The sequence below is a fragment of the Vulpes vulpes genome, chromosome 16 (genome assembly GCF_048418805.1).
Source record: "Vulpes vulpes isolate BD-2025 chromosome 16, VulVul3, whole genome shotgun sequence".
Taxonomy (NCBI): Eukaryota; Metazoa; Chordata; class Mammalia; order Carnivora; family Canidae; genus Vulpes; species Vulpes vulpes.
The window spans coordinates 73,489,908-73,503,611 of record NC_132795.1 but is presented as its reverse complement, the minus strand read 5'-3'; the positions used below and the strand labels follow the sequence as shown (position 1 = coordinate 73,503,611).

The following is a 13,704-nucleotide window of genomic DNA, read 5'->3' as shown; positions in this document are numbered from 1 at the left end:
TACGGACACTTCATAGGCTGACCCTGCAATGTGTGCATGGTTCAAGCACGGCGCCCTGAATGCAGACAATACCGAAGTGAACAATGCCTGGAAGACCTCACAGATTGGCAGGTCCTGGCCGGGGGCCATGTGGCAAGGAGGCTGGTGGTGCTCCAGGGACTCTAAGGAGACTCTGGCTCTGGCATTCTGCTCAGGGGGGCACCCCACCAGTTTCTCAGTGGGAGAATTGATTGTACAAGCCCCTGTTGGCTCAGATCAACAAATTTCCAACTGCGGCTCTGAGGGGGAGAGTATCTCTTCAGTTTGCAACATCGCCTTTTGGGTATGCCAGCCTCGAAGCTCAGTTTCTGCCAGAGAAAAGATCAGTATGTCTTCAAGTTTGCTGCTGCCCAGTTAGGTTTAGCCTGTAGACAAGGAGCAAGAGATAGGCAGAGAGGGCAGGGTCCAGCTGTGCCTTGAAACGAATGGCTTTCAAGGAATTCTGTGCTTAGAGCAACACAAGATGCAGGGAATCTCTGCAGGCTGCTGGATCACCAGCCCAGTGTGCACACTCTGGGCGGGTAGTGCTGCTTCACCTCAGTGGAACCACGAATGTTCTCATCTTCAATGCAAGGGACAAGGCTGACTGTGCAGACACTGCCTTGATCTGTGGCAGAACTCTGGAGGACAAGGGTAGGGAAAGTAGGTGTGTACACTGAAAGCTCAAAAACTTGGGGTTATAGAATCAATTGTTAAAATTTGCAAAAACCCACTTCATGTCCACAAGCCAAGAATGCTAACCCTAGGTCCAGGTGGGTGTCTCTGCCTTTTGCAAATGATAAGTCAGAAGTCATCCTGAGAATGTTGGAGGGACCCAGAGGGCCCCAGAGTGAGAAGGGGAAGGACAGAGCCTCCTGGCCAGCAGATGCCATGCAGGCATGGCTGGGGGAGAAGCCCCAGCTGTCAACTCTGAGGATCCCAGTGAGAGGTTCCCACCTGGGATGAGAAGCAGCCACAGTCAGAATATTGCTAACCCCCCCCCCCCCCCCCCCCCCCGCCCCCATCACCATGGCAAGGACAGAGAGCCACAGAAGCAGAAGGAAGTAAGGGGGGCGGGGTGGAAACTGAGAGGGGGATTGGTCCAAAAGGGGAATCAAACAAAACAAAGGCCAGCGTGGGTCAGCAGATTGGGCTCTTGGGCAGAGCTGTGACTTTCGACTTGGACTGTGTGTTCCTGATAATGCCCGAGTCAACATTCCTCTAGGCTCTGTATCTTCATCTATTTTTTGGGCAGCAGTCCCAGAGGGCAAAGTATTGAAATGCCTTGGGAATCCCAAGTGATGGCGGAGGGATAAGCACCAACTGTAGTTATTTATACAGGATCAGTTTCTATGTCTTTGCCAAGTTCCTCAAATGCAAGTTAAAGTAAAATGCTTAGGGAGAACAGAAACGAATAATGGTCAGAGCTTTCATCCTTGCTCCTCTTTTTTTTTCTTTCCTTTGATTAAAGATGAGTGAGCACCCTTCTGGTCAGAAGTCCAGGGATCCCAGCAACGCCCTGGCTGGCTGCTTCCGCTGGCTCTTTATTTTGGGGGCAGTTGAAGCCAGCTGGGCGCTGAGTTCCGTCCACACTCTGTAACTGCTGAATTTATTTCACCCGGGCTTCAACCTTGGCATGCCTATGAGACAGGGAAACTAGAGAGACCCCAAGAGAAAAAGAAGCCGTTTCTTTCTTTTGCTTCTTATCCTGTTTCTATTCTTGCTAGGACCTGTACTCCCACCTCACTTTACACATGCCTTGTAATGCAAATAGCTTATGTCTTCCTTGTAAGGGACAAAGAGTTATTTATTCTCTCCCTAGAATAAATAATATCCAAGGAAGGACCAGGTGACAAGGATGGGAAGAAGCTATCATATGCAGATCTCAGACCACCGAAGCTAGACATCTGGATGTCAAGACCCCTGGCTCCAAGGTATAAAACCTGGGCCCTCCTCTTTGTTCTAACTGGTTCCAGGATGTCTGAGGGGACACATACATCAGACCACCAACCTCAGTAAAAACTCAGACCCTGAACTATGACAAAAGTCGTCGTATCCTCTTCCTTTCCCACTCTTCCGGACGCTCCGTCTGTATCTCTATATATTCAGTAAACTCTTTCACTTTCTACTGGCTCACATTGGATTTCCATCCTGTGTGAAGCCGAGGTCCATATGGACGGTCCTGTGGGAACCCCTCAACTTTCCCCATCCACTCACTCTTCCCCCAGGTCCTCAGACCAGCCTGCCAGCAACACCAGGAAGAGGAAGAGGTCCCGGCAAAACAAGAGCTGGGACCACAGGCCTCAGGGAGACTCAGTGCACAAGCACATTTACAGTGATGGCTCAGACCCACCCACCTCCTCCAGCCTACAGAAGTGCTCAGGGAGGGAAGGGCTCCTGAAACACACTGCGAACACCTCACAGGAATAGTGGCAGATACACCCCCTGACACTCCAGTGCACTTTGTGGGGGCCCAGGGAGGACCACGAATAATTCAGCAGGCAATCTCCACCCTTCCCAAGGAGATTGCTCTGGCCTCTGAGCTGCATGTGGTCATTGGTCCCAAAGCTTCTACACTCAGGGGGATCGGCTTTCCTTTTGAACTGCTGTCAAGGAAGGGAAAAGTTCAGCCCCTGGTACCAACTTCTGGCATAAAAGCATGTGACTTTGATTCCAGGGAACTGATCTGAGGTCACATATCCGGCTGGATGATGAATGAGAGAGGATGGTCCAGGCCATCTCCAATCCCAGGGCTGTGGGCTCCAGGAAATGTGTGTTTTTTGTTTTTTTTTTAAGATTTTATTTTTTTATTGAGACACAGAGAGAGAGAGAGAGGCAGAGACACAGGCAGAGGGAGAAGCAGGCTCCATGCAGGGAGCCCAACATGGGACTCCATCCTGGGTCTCCAGGATCACACCCCAGGCTGCAGGCGGTGCTAAACTGCTGCACCATCGGGGCTGACCCAGGAGGAGATGTGTTCTTGCACAGAAACCTGTGTAGGTAGGTGCAGCCCAGGAGGAAGAGGCCTGGAGCCCAGATATCGAGGCCTACCACACTTGCCCAGCGACCTGTGCAAGAGTCCCTACTTTGTACAGTGGGGGTTGGGGGGTGGATGTCCCTCTTCCCAGACAGGTAAGGAGGCGTGGATCTATTTCAAGAGGTGGTTTTTAAAAATCACGTTCACTTCCCCCCCTAAAGCCTCTAATATTGAAAGTGAAACACGTTCATAAAATCAGAAGGGCGTAAGAAGGAAAATAAAAGTTACCTGTGATCTCACAAAGTTTGGCTTTCTGTATAGCAAAAAGAATGGAATCATATTGCTTCTTGAGAGATCAAGTAACCTTTTATTTTTCCTTCATTTTCATGCTTCCGGCTGAACACAACGTGGTCATTATGGCACCACTATTTCCCTCTCTTGAGTCTGGGCTTGAAGTCCTTGGCACAAACAGGAAATGAGAGTGACCCCACAGCTCAGTGGTGACCTTCAGGAAGTGGCCCTTCCCCACCACAGAGCCGGGGCCCCCTGACCTGACCATGTGGAAGGCGGCGGGCATTCCTCCAGAAAGGCCCTGGGCTCTGGGGGCTGGCGAGGCAGCCTCTCTGGTGCTTCATTAGCAGACAGGAGGGAGGAGGGCCTGAATTCCTCTCTCCAGGGAAGCTGGCCAGCCACCTGGCCCCATTTGGCAGGGCTGCTCAGCCCCCAGGTCACCGCTGCACAGGCCATCTCGTCTGTCAAACACTTCCTGCTGGCCGTCCAGTCTGGGACAGGAAACCTGCTGTCACACAGACCCTGGCTGGCCACGGGTCTCTGGGAGACGCCATCCTCTCTCCTCTCTCCTGTTCCTTCCCTGCCCCTTTCACTAGCACCACTAGCCTTCTTTTCTCTTTAGCTCTGGTTGTTTCTTTCCTTCCCCTTTTCATCATCCCTTTGTTAGACACCTTCTCAGCATAGCGATGACAGCCTTTATCAATCTGCAGACACTTGGGTCCAGTCACCTCACATCACTTCTGGGGTTACATTCCAGACAAATATTTGTGTACGAAGATGTTCTCTACTACAATGCTTATAAAAGAGAAATGTTGGAAGTAACACATATGCTGAGGAAATGGTTAAATTGTTGGGGGCACCAACACTATGTAATATTATCTCACCATTCATATTACACCTAACTGTGACGTTAGGGCTTGTGCAGATGCTAATTTGAACATAAAATACATGTTTAGGAGATGATAAAGGAAATCCAAACACTGACTTGTATCAATGGTATAAAGAATTTGTATTTTTTAGGTGTAATAATGGCATTTAAGTTATATGTAAACATAGAGTCCTATCTTTTAGAGACACACACAAAAGTACTTAAAGATGTGTTTGGGATTTGCTTAAACATAATCCTGAGGGACAATGTTAGTGGGCAGGAGTAGAGATGGAACAGGATTGGTTCTGAGTTGATGATTGTTGAAGCTGAGTGATGACTATTATGGGGAATCATGATACTGTTCTATGTATACTTGAAACCTCCCGTGATAATCAGATGGCTTTAGAATTAGTGAAACAGACATAAGGAAGCCCTGAATAGCTGGAAAAGACAAGACTCCTGCTTTCAAGAGACCAGAAATAGCTCAGCCTCTGTGCTCCCTACCGGCTGGTGTGGCCCCCGTAGCCTCCTCCCCATCCCCTTGGCCACCAAGGTCCAGCAGGGTGTTGGCCTCATGAGTACAAGTGGACAACTGCACTGAGTCCTTACTGGCTTTCTCTTTTATTCTTAGATATACCAACTCATAACTGCAAGTGTTGGATGTGATTGTGGTAAAGTTTTAGAAATCCCCTTAAAAAGCAAGACAGTCTGTGGCTATGTGATAATGAACGTAAATTTCCTTCCACAGAGGAGTACAACAGAGCAGCTGTCCCAATGGCATGCACTTTTGGTCAGAGACAAACTTTTTACTATTACCATCGCCCATGGATGGAAGAAGGGTAGTGTTTCCAATGAGCAGATGGAAGTGATGATGATGTGCTCTGGAAAACTGCTGGATGCCCCAGAAAGTGTCTCCAGTGTCGATGGAGACATAACACCAAAGACACATATGGTGAGTCTGACTACAGTTGTTCCATGAAACTGGGGTGTAGGGGAGGAAAAGCATTATGAATAAATACACAATCGACCTAATATTTGCTATCATGTAGCGCTTTTTGAAGTACGTACATCTAAATCAGTAAGTTAAATATTACAAATAGATATGTGTGACTATTCCATCTATATTCCTGAAAATGGACACATCCAAATTGACTCAAGCACAGCTTTGAATTTCCTCATTTGGGCCAGTCCTTATATCGGGCTCCATGAGGGGCCTGGCCATCCCATGCCGACATTTACCTGAGAAACAGCGCTTCTAGTTGGCTACGTGGCTTCAGATTTGAATGGTCCAGGATGCAGTGCTGAGGCTGATGTCCAGGTAGAAACACAGTCTCCCCAGGATGCACTGGTGGGATGACCTGTAGTGACACGGAGAACCTCTCCACCAGCAACCTGGCAAAGCAAGGAGCCGGAGAGCCGAGTATCAGCGGGTGCATCTAGTGTGCAGCCTGGAGGGAGGCCAGGGAAGGCCAGATGGTGCCCCTGCCCTTCAACAGTGGCCTGGTGGGGGAAAGACTGGGTAGGACAGCGCCACCTGCTGATAAAGGAAGCCCCTGTGAGATGCAGGAGCTCTTCCCCATTGTACTCTGTCCTGCATCGCAACCCCTCCCTCAGGGCTCCAGTCAGGGAGCCAGAAGTCCTGGTCCCAAACCCAGCGCCACCCATTGGCTTTGTTCTGCTCAAACTTTCACTGAGCGCCCACGGTATGTGGGTGCCAGGTGCTGAAGGATGAGTCAGGCGTGGGCTGCCATTGCATGCCTAGGAAAAGGGTAAACAAATCACCATAATAGCCTTCAGCAAGTGGGCTGACCACAGAACTGCCTACATGGTGCTGCCACAGGCAGAGAGGAAAAGCTCAGGGTGAAGCCAGGATCAGGGAAGGTACCTGCACAAGGAAGAAACCTGGGCTCTTCTGGGGCCCCGGTCCTCAAGCTCTTGTGATCCGGAGGACTCCCTAAGGAGTCTGCTAAAGTGCAGATGCCCAGGCACTGCCCTGCTTTGTGAGTCTGATTAGTTGATTAGAGCTGGGTCCCTCGGAGAGGGAAGGAGCAGAGAGGATACATTCCAACTCCATTGGGATGGGCCAAACTGTCAGGATTTAATGACCCATTTAAGAGGGAATAGGGAAAAGGGAGGTAGTCAAGACAATTCCTAAGAACAAAGTAAATCTCTGTATCATGAAGGACTGGTCACAGCGTATTGGTGGGTAAAAACAGCCAGTTTCAGAACAGGAAGTGTGTATGTGTGCACGCATGTGTCTGTATAGGTCTACACAGAGACATATGCACACACATTCTTAGACACATGCACCCCCCCCCCCCCACACACGTGACACACCCAACTGTAAGCTGGAGTCATCCCTAGGGAACAGGCTTGGTGGGGAGGGGGAAGAGGAGACATTTCCTGTTTATTTCATACAACTGTGTTCTGCTGGATTTTGTAGAGATAGAACACACATTTAGCAACAATAATAACAGCAAAGTAAAACAAGTTCCAAGCACTGCCACCCCTCCTCTTGCTTGAGGATGGCCGGGGCCCTGAGATGGTGAACCTGGAGAAGGTACAGCACCTGGGGCTCCTGTGAGGGTCTGGGACACAAGCAGCTGGCACTGGGGGTGGAGCAGTGTAGCTGGCAGCCCACTACTGGCTGATCAACCCAAGAAAAGGTGCTGACGCGCATCACAGGGTCATCCTGAAGATGAAATGGCACAGGGCATGGAGATGACATTAAGACACCTGGGAGATTCTGCTCCTGGAGGCTTTTGCAAGCAGCTTGTACAAACCAGCACACAAATGGTAAAACAATCTTCTGTTTTGTTAATTTCTTTGCCATTTCAGTTTTTGAGTATCTGTGGCTTATGTTGCTTCTATATTTAAAAAGTGCAAATTATTAAAAGTCTATAGGGATTAGACTCATCTGTAAAAGGATCCTAACCCTGTCCCTGAAATCATCCTACAAAGGGACTCTTGTGATATCAAATATAACATATGTGCATTATTAAGAGTTCTGAGATGACTCTGATACAACTAATTGGGGATTTCCTGCGCAGCCTAAAAGTGAGGATAAAGGATGATGTTGTGGTTTAAATACTGCCCCCTCCCTTGCCCCAGCACATACAGTGAGGATAAAGGATGATGTTGTGGTATGTGCCCCCTCCCTTGCCCCAGCACATACATAAGATCTTTTAACTTTATGAAATAGACAATGTAGGATGACATCCATTTAAGATGCAAGCCAATCCTTAGAGCATGAGGGGAGGTTCTGCTCTGGACAGTTGGGGGTCTCTTCTACAGCGGGCATCCACGGCAGTCATGCGACTCTTGGTCACAGACAACTGTTCTGGCAGATGGTGGTTGGCCCCTCGCCGCAGCCTCACCCCTTCCAGAACCACATCCCTCCTTGGCCCCTGTTCAGGAGGGAAGAAGCTGCTGGCTTTGTGTATCAGTGAGTAATTTTCTTTGAAGCAGAGAGTTGAACTGTCCCATCAAAATGATCCCACATCAAAACAACCACCTCAAAGTAGCTGTTGTCAAAAAAGCTTTCTTGAAGTACTACTTGAAAACATCATGTGCCCAAAAAATCATCGGCGATTTCAAAGCCTGGAGCACCTGGCTTAAGCCAGTTCCCCAGATAACTCCCTTTCTGTGGGGCATTTGGAAACATCTGAACCAGGACTTTCAGAATCCTGCATGCACTTGGTAGAAAGGTCAAGAGCTAAAACAGTTATTCTTGCTACTGAGATTTTAAGGAGAGTTTAAAAGGTTTCATTCTAAGTCTATGTATCCATTGAGTAGGAAACCTCAAAACAGATCCATGAGTCTCAACTTAGACAACCCTTTTTACCACTCATGATGCCACCAAGGCACTTTTTTCCAAAGAGGCCTACTTAGCCCAAACCCAGTGGTTCCATCTAGTTCCCATGCTCCACCACATCTGCCCTTTTGGGTTCACCATATGCCTCGCACGGCATCCCTTATCTGGGATTCTAGGCAGTGTGTGAGTAGCTCTCTATCTCTCTGGGATGGCTGGAAAGTATCAGTGAGGAGCAAGGATCCTCCTAACCAAGGCCAGGGGTCAGCAAACTATGGTCTGTGGCCAACCCCTGCTCATTTCTGTAAACGAAATTTTACTGCAACATACACATGTTTATTCACTTATGTATCATCTACAGGAGTTTCCCTGTTACAAAAGCAGGGTTGAGTGGTTGTTGCAACAGAGACTGTATGGCCCTCAAAGCCTAAAATATTTACTATTTACAAATACAGAGAGTTTGCTGATCCCTGATCTAGTCCAGAGATGAGTACCAGAAAAACTTGAGGAAAAAAAGCAAATAGCCAAAGTGTAGGTTCATGGCCATCTCTGGGCAACAAAAATGATGTAAACCATGGCAGCCGGGGGGCGGGTCCTAAAACAGAGGCCCCAAAGAAGTCTGTATATTATCACTCAACATTCCCTTTGTAAGTGGAAGCAGAATGCTAACTTAAGAGTGTGTGTGAAAATTTGACCTGTCACTGCTTAGGCCAATGTTTAATAACATAACTCAGACTGACAGAAAAAAAGGAAAGCCTGGACAGCAGATGATGCAGGGCATGTTGACCATCCTGCCCCTCAGCCACACAGCTGAGGTGACCTCATCCCTTCTAGTTCACCCCAGCCCCACTGGGCACTTGGTTCTTGGGGGAAAGAGGGAGTGTGAGGGAGAGAAAGATGGAGGGATGAATGGATGGAGGAAGGAACCAATTGAAAGAAAAGGAAAAGAGACATACAAAAAGATGTATCCTGACTCTACTTCCCCTTCAGCTAGTGCACATTTTTTCTCTTTTGACTTCTCCTCCTATTCTCCTTTGGGCCTGTTCTAGTCAGGTGCACTCCAGCAGTCCACCAGAGCTGCTCTTGTCAAGGTCACTGTGACCTCTACATTGCACCCTCGGGCCCCTGTTCTCTCTATATACTTGCTTCCCAGGTGATCTCATCCAGTTTGTGACTTTAAACATCACTTAAATGTGGTGACTCCTGAGCTTGCCTCTCCAGAAGGGAGGATCCAAGCCATCTCCTTGGTCTCGCCCCTGGGATCCCCCAAATGAACTTAGTCTTCCTCAATTTCATTAGACAACTCCAACCTTCTGGGTGCTCAGGCCCAAATCCTGGGGGTCCCCTTTGATTCCCCTCTTTCTCCTATAACCTCTATCCGGTTCATCAACAAATCCTGTCAGTTCTACTCTAAAAATATATCCAGAAAGTTCCTACCCCTCACCACCCACCCTTATTTCCAGCCCCTTACTTCTTAGGATTATTGCCATGGCTCATTTGCCCCTGTCTCCCTCTCTTCCTCCCTCCCTTCCTCTTTTTTTTTTTTTTTTTTAAGATTTTATTTATTCATGAAAGATACACAGAGAGAAAGAGGCAGAGACACAGGCAGAGGGAGAAGCAGACTCCCTGCGGGGAGCCCGACGTGGGACTCAATCCCAGGACCCCAAGATCATGCCCCGAGCTGAAGGCAGATGCTCAGCCACTGAGCCGCCCAGGTGCCCCTCCCTTACTTTCTTTTAAAAAAGATTTTTATTTATTCATTCATGAGAGACACACACAGAGAGGCAGAGACATAGGCAGAGGAAGAAGCAGGGTCCCTGCAGGGAGCCGGATGAGGGACTCAATCCCAGGACCCTGGGTTAACAACTTGAGCCAAAGGCAGGCACTCAACCACTGAGCCACCCAGGTACCCCAGTCTCCTTTCTTCTGCCCTTGCCCCCCAGGTTCCCCAGTCTATCTTTAACACAGTGGAAGAAGATCCTGCTTGGAGCAGTAGTGGCCAGCTCACACTGAGGAAAAGCTCATGCACTGAGCGCACCCTTAGCCTCCCTGACCTCCTCTTCCCAGCCCTCCCCTCCAAGGCTACAACTATGCTCTCCCCGCAGGGCCCCCAGAGCTGCCTCATCTCCTCCACAGTGCTCTGACAGAAGTCAACCACCTGCTCATCAAGGTCTTCCCTGACCCTCATGCACAATCTCATAGGCCTTCCACGTTCCTCCCACCCCCTCTCTACTTGCTCCTCTCTCCTGAGCACTCGTGATCTATCTTCACTCAGGAGGACAGAGATTTCTTTCTGGTTTTGCTTTTGCTGTATCCCCAGAGTCTGTAAAGAGCCTGGTACAAAGTTGGACTCAACAGATGTTTGCTGGCTGGCTGGCTGGCTGGGCGGATAGGTGGATAGATGGATGGCTCACAGGGTACTCTGAAGACAGACTCAACTGTGGACCCTCAGCATCTCTGAGACACTGTGGTATAGATGAGACCAGCCCTCCCTCCAGCCAATGGCCCAGTTAGGTCATGGCCAGCAGACTCCCGTCTCCCCCCATGACACCATTGACAAAAGCCACTTTCTTTTCCACAGACGGGGGAAAATGAAAAATGTCAAACAGCCATATTCTCCCCTCTAAAGATAGTTTTCTCTTAGAATGTGGCTTTGTGTATTTTGTGTAGTTATTCTCCCAAGAGATCTGGTTCTATAAATTTGGGTGGACAATTGGGGCAGAATAGCCTATTTCTTTTTTTTTTTTTAAGATTTTATTTACTTACTTATTTATTTATTTATTTATTTATTTATTTATTTATTTATGAAAGAGAAAACAAGTGGGGGGAGAGATGCAGACTCCCTACTGAGCAGGAAGTCCAACATGGGGCTTGATCCCAGGACCCCGGGGATCATGACCTGAGCCAAAGGCAGATGCTTAGCCCGCTGAGCCACCCAGGTACCCCTAGGCTGTGTTTTCATATCTCTGTGTCCTCAAAATCCCACACCAGACCATGACACCAAGTAGGTGATCACATATTTCTATAATCAGTGAATGAATGCAGAGGTTTTTTTGTTTTTGTTTTTGAATGTGGGTTTAAGAAAAGGAGGCAGCTTGAGAACTCATAAAAATACACAGATTGCTGGTTTAAACTCTGTCCAAAAATGAGAGCCAGTCAACACTTAAACCCTCTGCCTTGAGGGGGGTAGGTGCAGGGGCTTCCCCCTCTCCCCAACAGGTGGCCAGGCCCTTGCCCCCTCATATGCCCACTGTCTCCCACCTGTGTTCAGGTGTGAGAGGCACCTCATCTTCATCCAGATCCAGGGAGTTGAGGTCAGGACAGTCATGTACAAGTGCCTTCTCTCGCTTCTGCTCCAGCGCCAGTTCTCTACAGGGAGATGAGAGCCAACAGAGCTCAGTGTGGTCCCCAGTCAAGCAACCCTGACCCTGGTCTTCAGACCCCGTGAACCTGGCAAGGCCTAGGAATGACAATTCCCCGGCTCCTGCGTCAAGGCCCTTAACATTAGATTTGTATGGGGCAGGGAAGAGGCATCACACTACATCAGTTGTGCAGTCTCTGATTAAGTAGACAGGAGCAGACAGGCTTGAAAGAAGATTTTTACCACACAACTTCAAACATGCCTTTGTGTACCTTGTTTTGGATCTGCCCACTTTTTAACACATTAAGACCTGGGCCTAGCCCCATCTCTTCCTCCCAGGGTCTGAACACACTGACCTGGACAATCCCCCAGGCTCATGGTTTCCAGAGCCCTTGACACAGGGCCTGCCTTTCCTCACTAAGCCCCTGAGAGGCACAGTTCATCCTTCTGCCTTCATAATCCAAGCCCCCTCAACAGCCTGGGAGCTTCCCAGCCCTAGTCCTGTTCCTTCAGGTGCTTGCCTTGGCTTTGTCCAAAGGTCCTCAGTTCATAAAGAGTTTACCTCCAGCCCAGGTTGCCATCTGGAGTTCACATCCTCCCAACCAGTGACAAATGAATGATTTCCAGCTGAATGTGCCTGGGCCCCTCTGAAGCCACAAGTCTGGGTCTGGATTCCCTTCCATACAGGTTCCAGAGTCCCAGCCACCTGGGTCAGCAGATCCATCATAGCCCCCCCCACCCTCCTTGCAGGGCCCCACTCCATCTCTGTTCACCCTACTTCCTCTCCATTCTTCCCATCCATTCTCCATAATATGGCCTCTGAAACATAGTGGGGAACACATCAGTATCCATTTAAAATTCTCCCAACTTGACCTTGTGTTTATGAGGCCTCTTGTGACCCAGCCCCTGTTCACATCTTGGCTGCGCCTCCTGCTGTGCTGACCCCCAGTCCCCATTCCCCAGAGCTGAGGATTTCAGTTCTAGTCAGCCCCCGGAATACCTGTCATACCCACCTTCACATGTGTGGTCACCTGTGTTGCCCCCCAAATCTTCTCATTCTCCGAGGTTTGGAGAGGAGGATACCTGTGGGGCACCTTTCCTGATTCCCCCAGGTTAAATTAGATGCCTCCACCTAACTGTGAAGTTGCCTCCACAACTTCACATTGTGAGAAATACTAGAATCATTAGGATAAACCTCCAGGAGAGTGGGGCTGCACCATCACCTCCACATGCCCGGTGCTTAGCGCAGGACCCAAGAGAGTCAGAATTTCCCAGTGCCCGCATCACTGTGACAATGCTCAGGTTGTGCATCTCTGGAAGAGCCATCTGCCTTTCCCTCTTCTCTCCCACAGAATGCTTGAATGGGAGGTGAGAGGCCCCCGCACGGGCATGAATTGGGCGGAGTCCCCCTGCATCCCACCCACACCAAACCAAGGTTCCCAAGGCTCCTGAACAAGGGTTCTGTATAGGGCAGAGGTCTGGGGCTCACTGCCCTCAAGATGACCCCCTTTGACCTGGCTACTGCTCCCTGTGCTTATTATTCACCAGGGTGCACAGGGTGACACGTGGGTATCAGAGTAAGGTAGGCTGTTTGAACTCAAGGGGAATTTGTTAGGAGTCTCAGAGGACAACCCCCCAAATGCACACCCCACCATGGAACTTCTCCCACACTCACCGCTTCTCCTGCAGTAAGTAATCTAAGCTATTGACATAGCTCTCTGAGGTCCCAGAGGTGAACTGGAGAAGCAGGAGGTGAGTGAGAACGGAGGACAGAGAGAATGGTAGAGAGGGGAAAAGAATAAAAGTTAATCTTAATGAAGTCCTTTATTTATTTTATGTTTTCTAAATAGGCAATACATACCTTTACATGATTAAAAACTCAAGAAGTAGGGACGCCTGGGTGGCTCAGTCGGTTAAGTGTCTGCCTTTGGCTCAGGTCATGATCCCAGGGTCCTTGGATTGAGGCCCACATCGGGCTTCTGGTTCAGCAGGAAGTCGGCTTCTCCTTCTCCCTCTACCCCTCCCCTCTGCTCATGTTCACTCTCTCTCCCTCCCCCCCCCAAATAAATAAACAAAACCTAAAAAATCCCACAAAACTTGAGAAGTATAGAGGCATACAGTAAGATGTCTCCCCTCACCTGCATCCCCAGCCACCCAGGTCCCTCCTGACAGGTAACCACAGGTGTTTGCTCCTCCGTGTGCTTTTGCACACATTTTATCCACAGACAAGCAAACAGTAATACATTACAGTAATACATACTCCCCCACCCACCCATAACACAAATGGTAGCAAACCATGAACCCTATTCTACCCTTTGCTCTATTCAATTAATAGCATGTCTTGAGGGTCATTCTATACCAATACTAAAGAGATAAGT

At 49.1% G+C, this 13,704-nt stretch overlaps 1 protein-coding gene across 3 annotated transcripts in view; it reads right to left on the bottom strand.

Annotated features, from left to right (window-relative positions):
- Positions 1–13,704, bottom strand: part of FAM178B (family with sequence similarity 178 member B) — a 108,397-nt gene that overhangs the window by 74,470 nt on the left and 20,223 nt on the right. For 2 of the 3 annotated variants that reach the window (XM_072742644.1, XM_072742645.1), the window contains exons 4-6: positions 13,002–13,063; positions 11,227–11,334; positions 5,394–5,546 (exon numbers count right to left, since the gene is read on the bottom strand). In XM_072742644.1, the coding sequence (XP_072598745.1) occupies positions 5,394–5,546; positions 11,227–11,334; positions 13,002–13,063 (323 nt within the window). Of the gene's footprint in view, positions 1–5,393; positions 5,599–11,226; positions 11,335–13,001; positions 13,064–13,704 lie in introns of those variants that run through there. The other variant, XM_025992521.2, reaches the window with a different exon arrangement.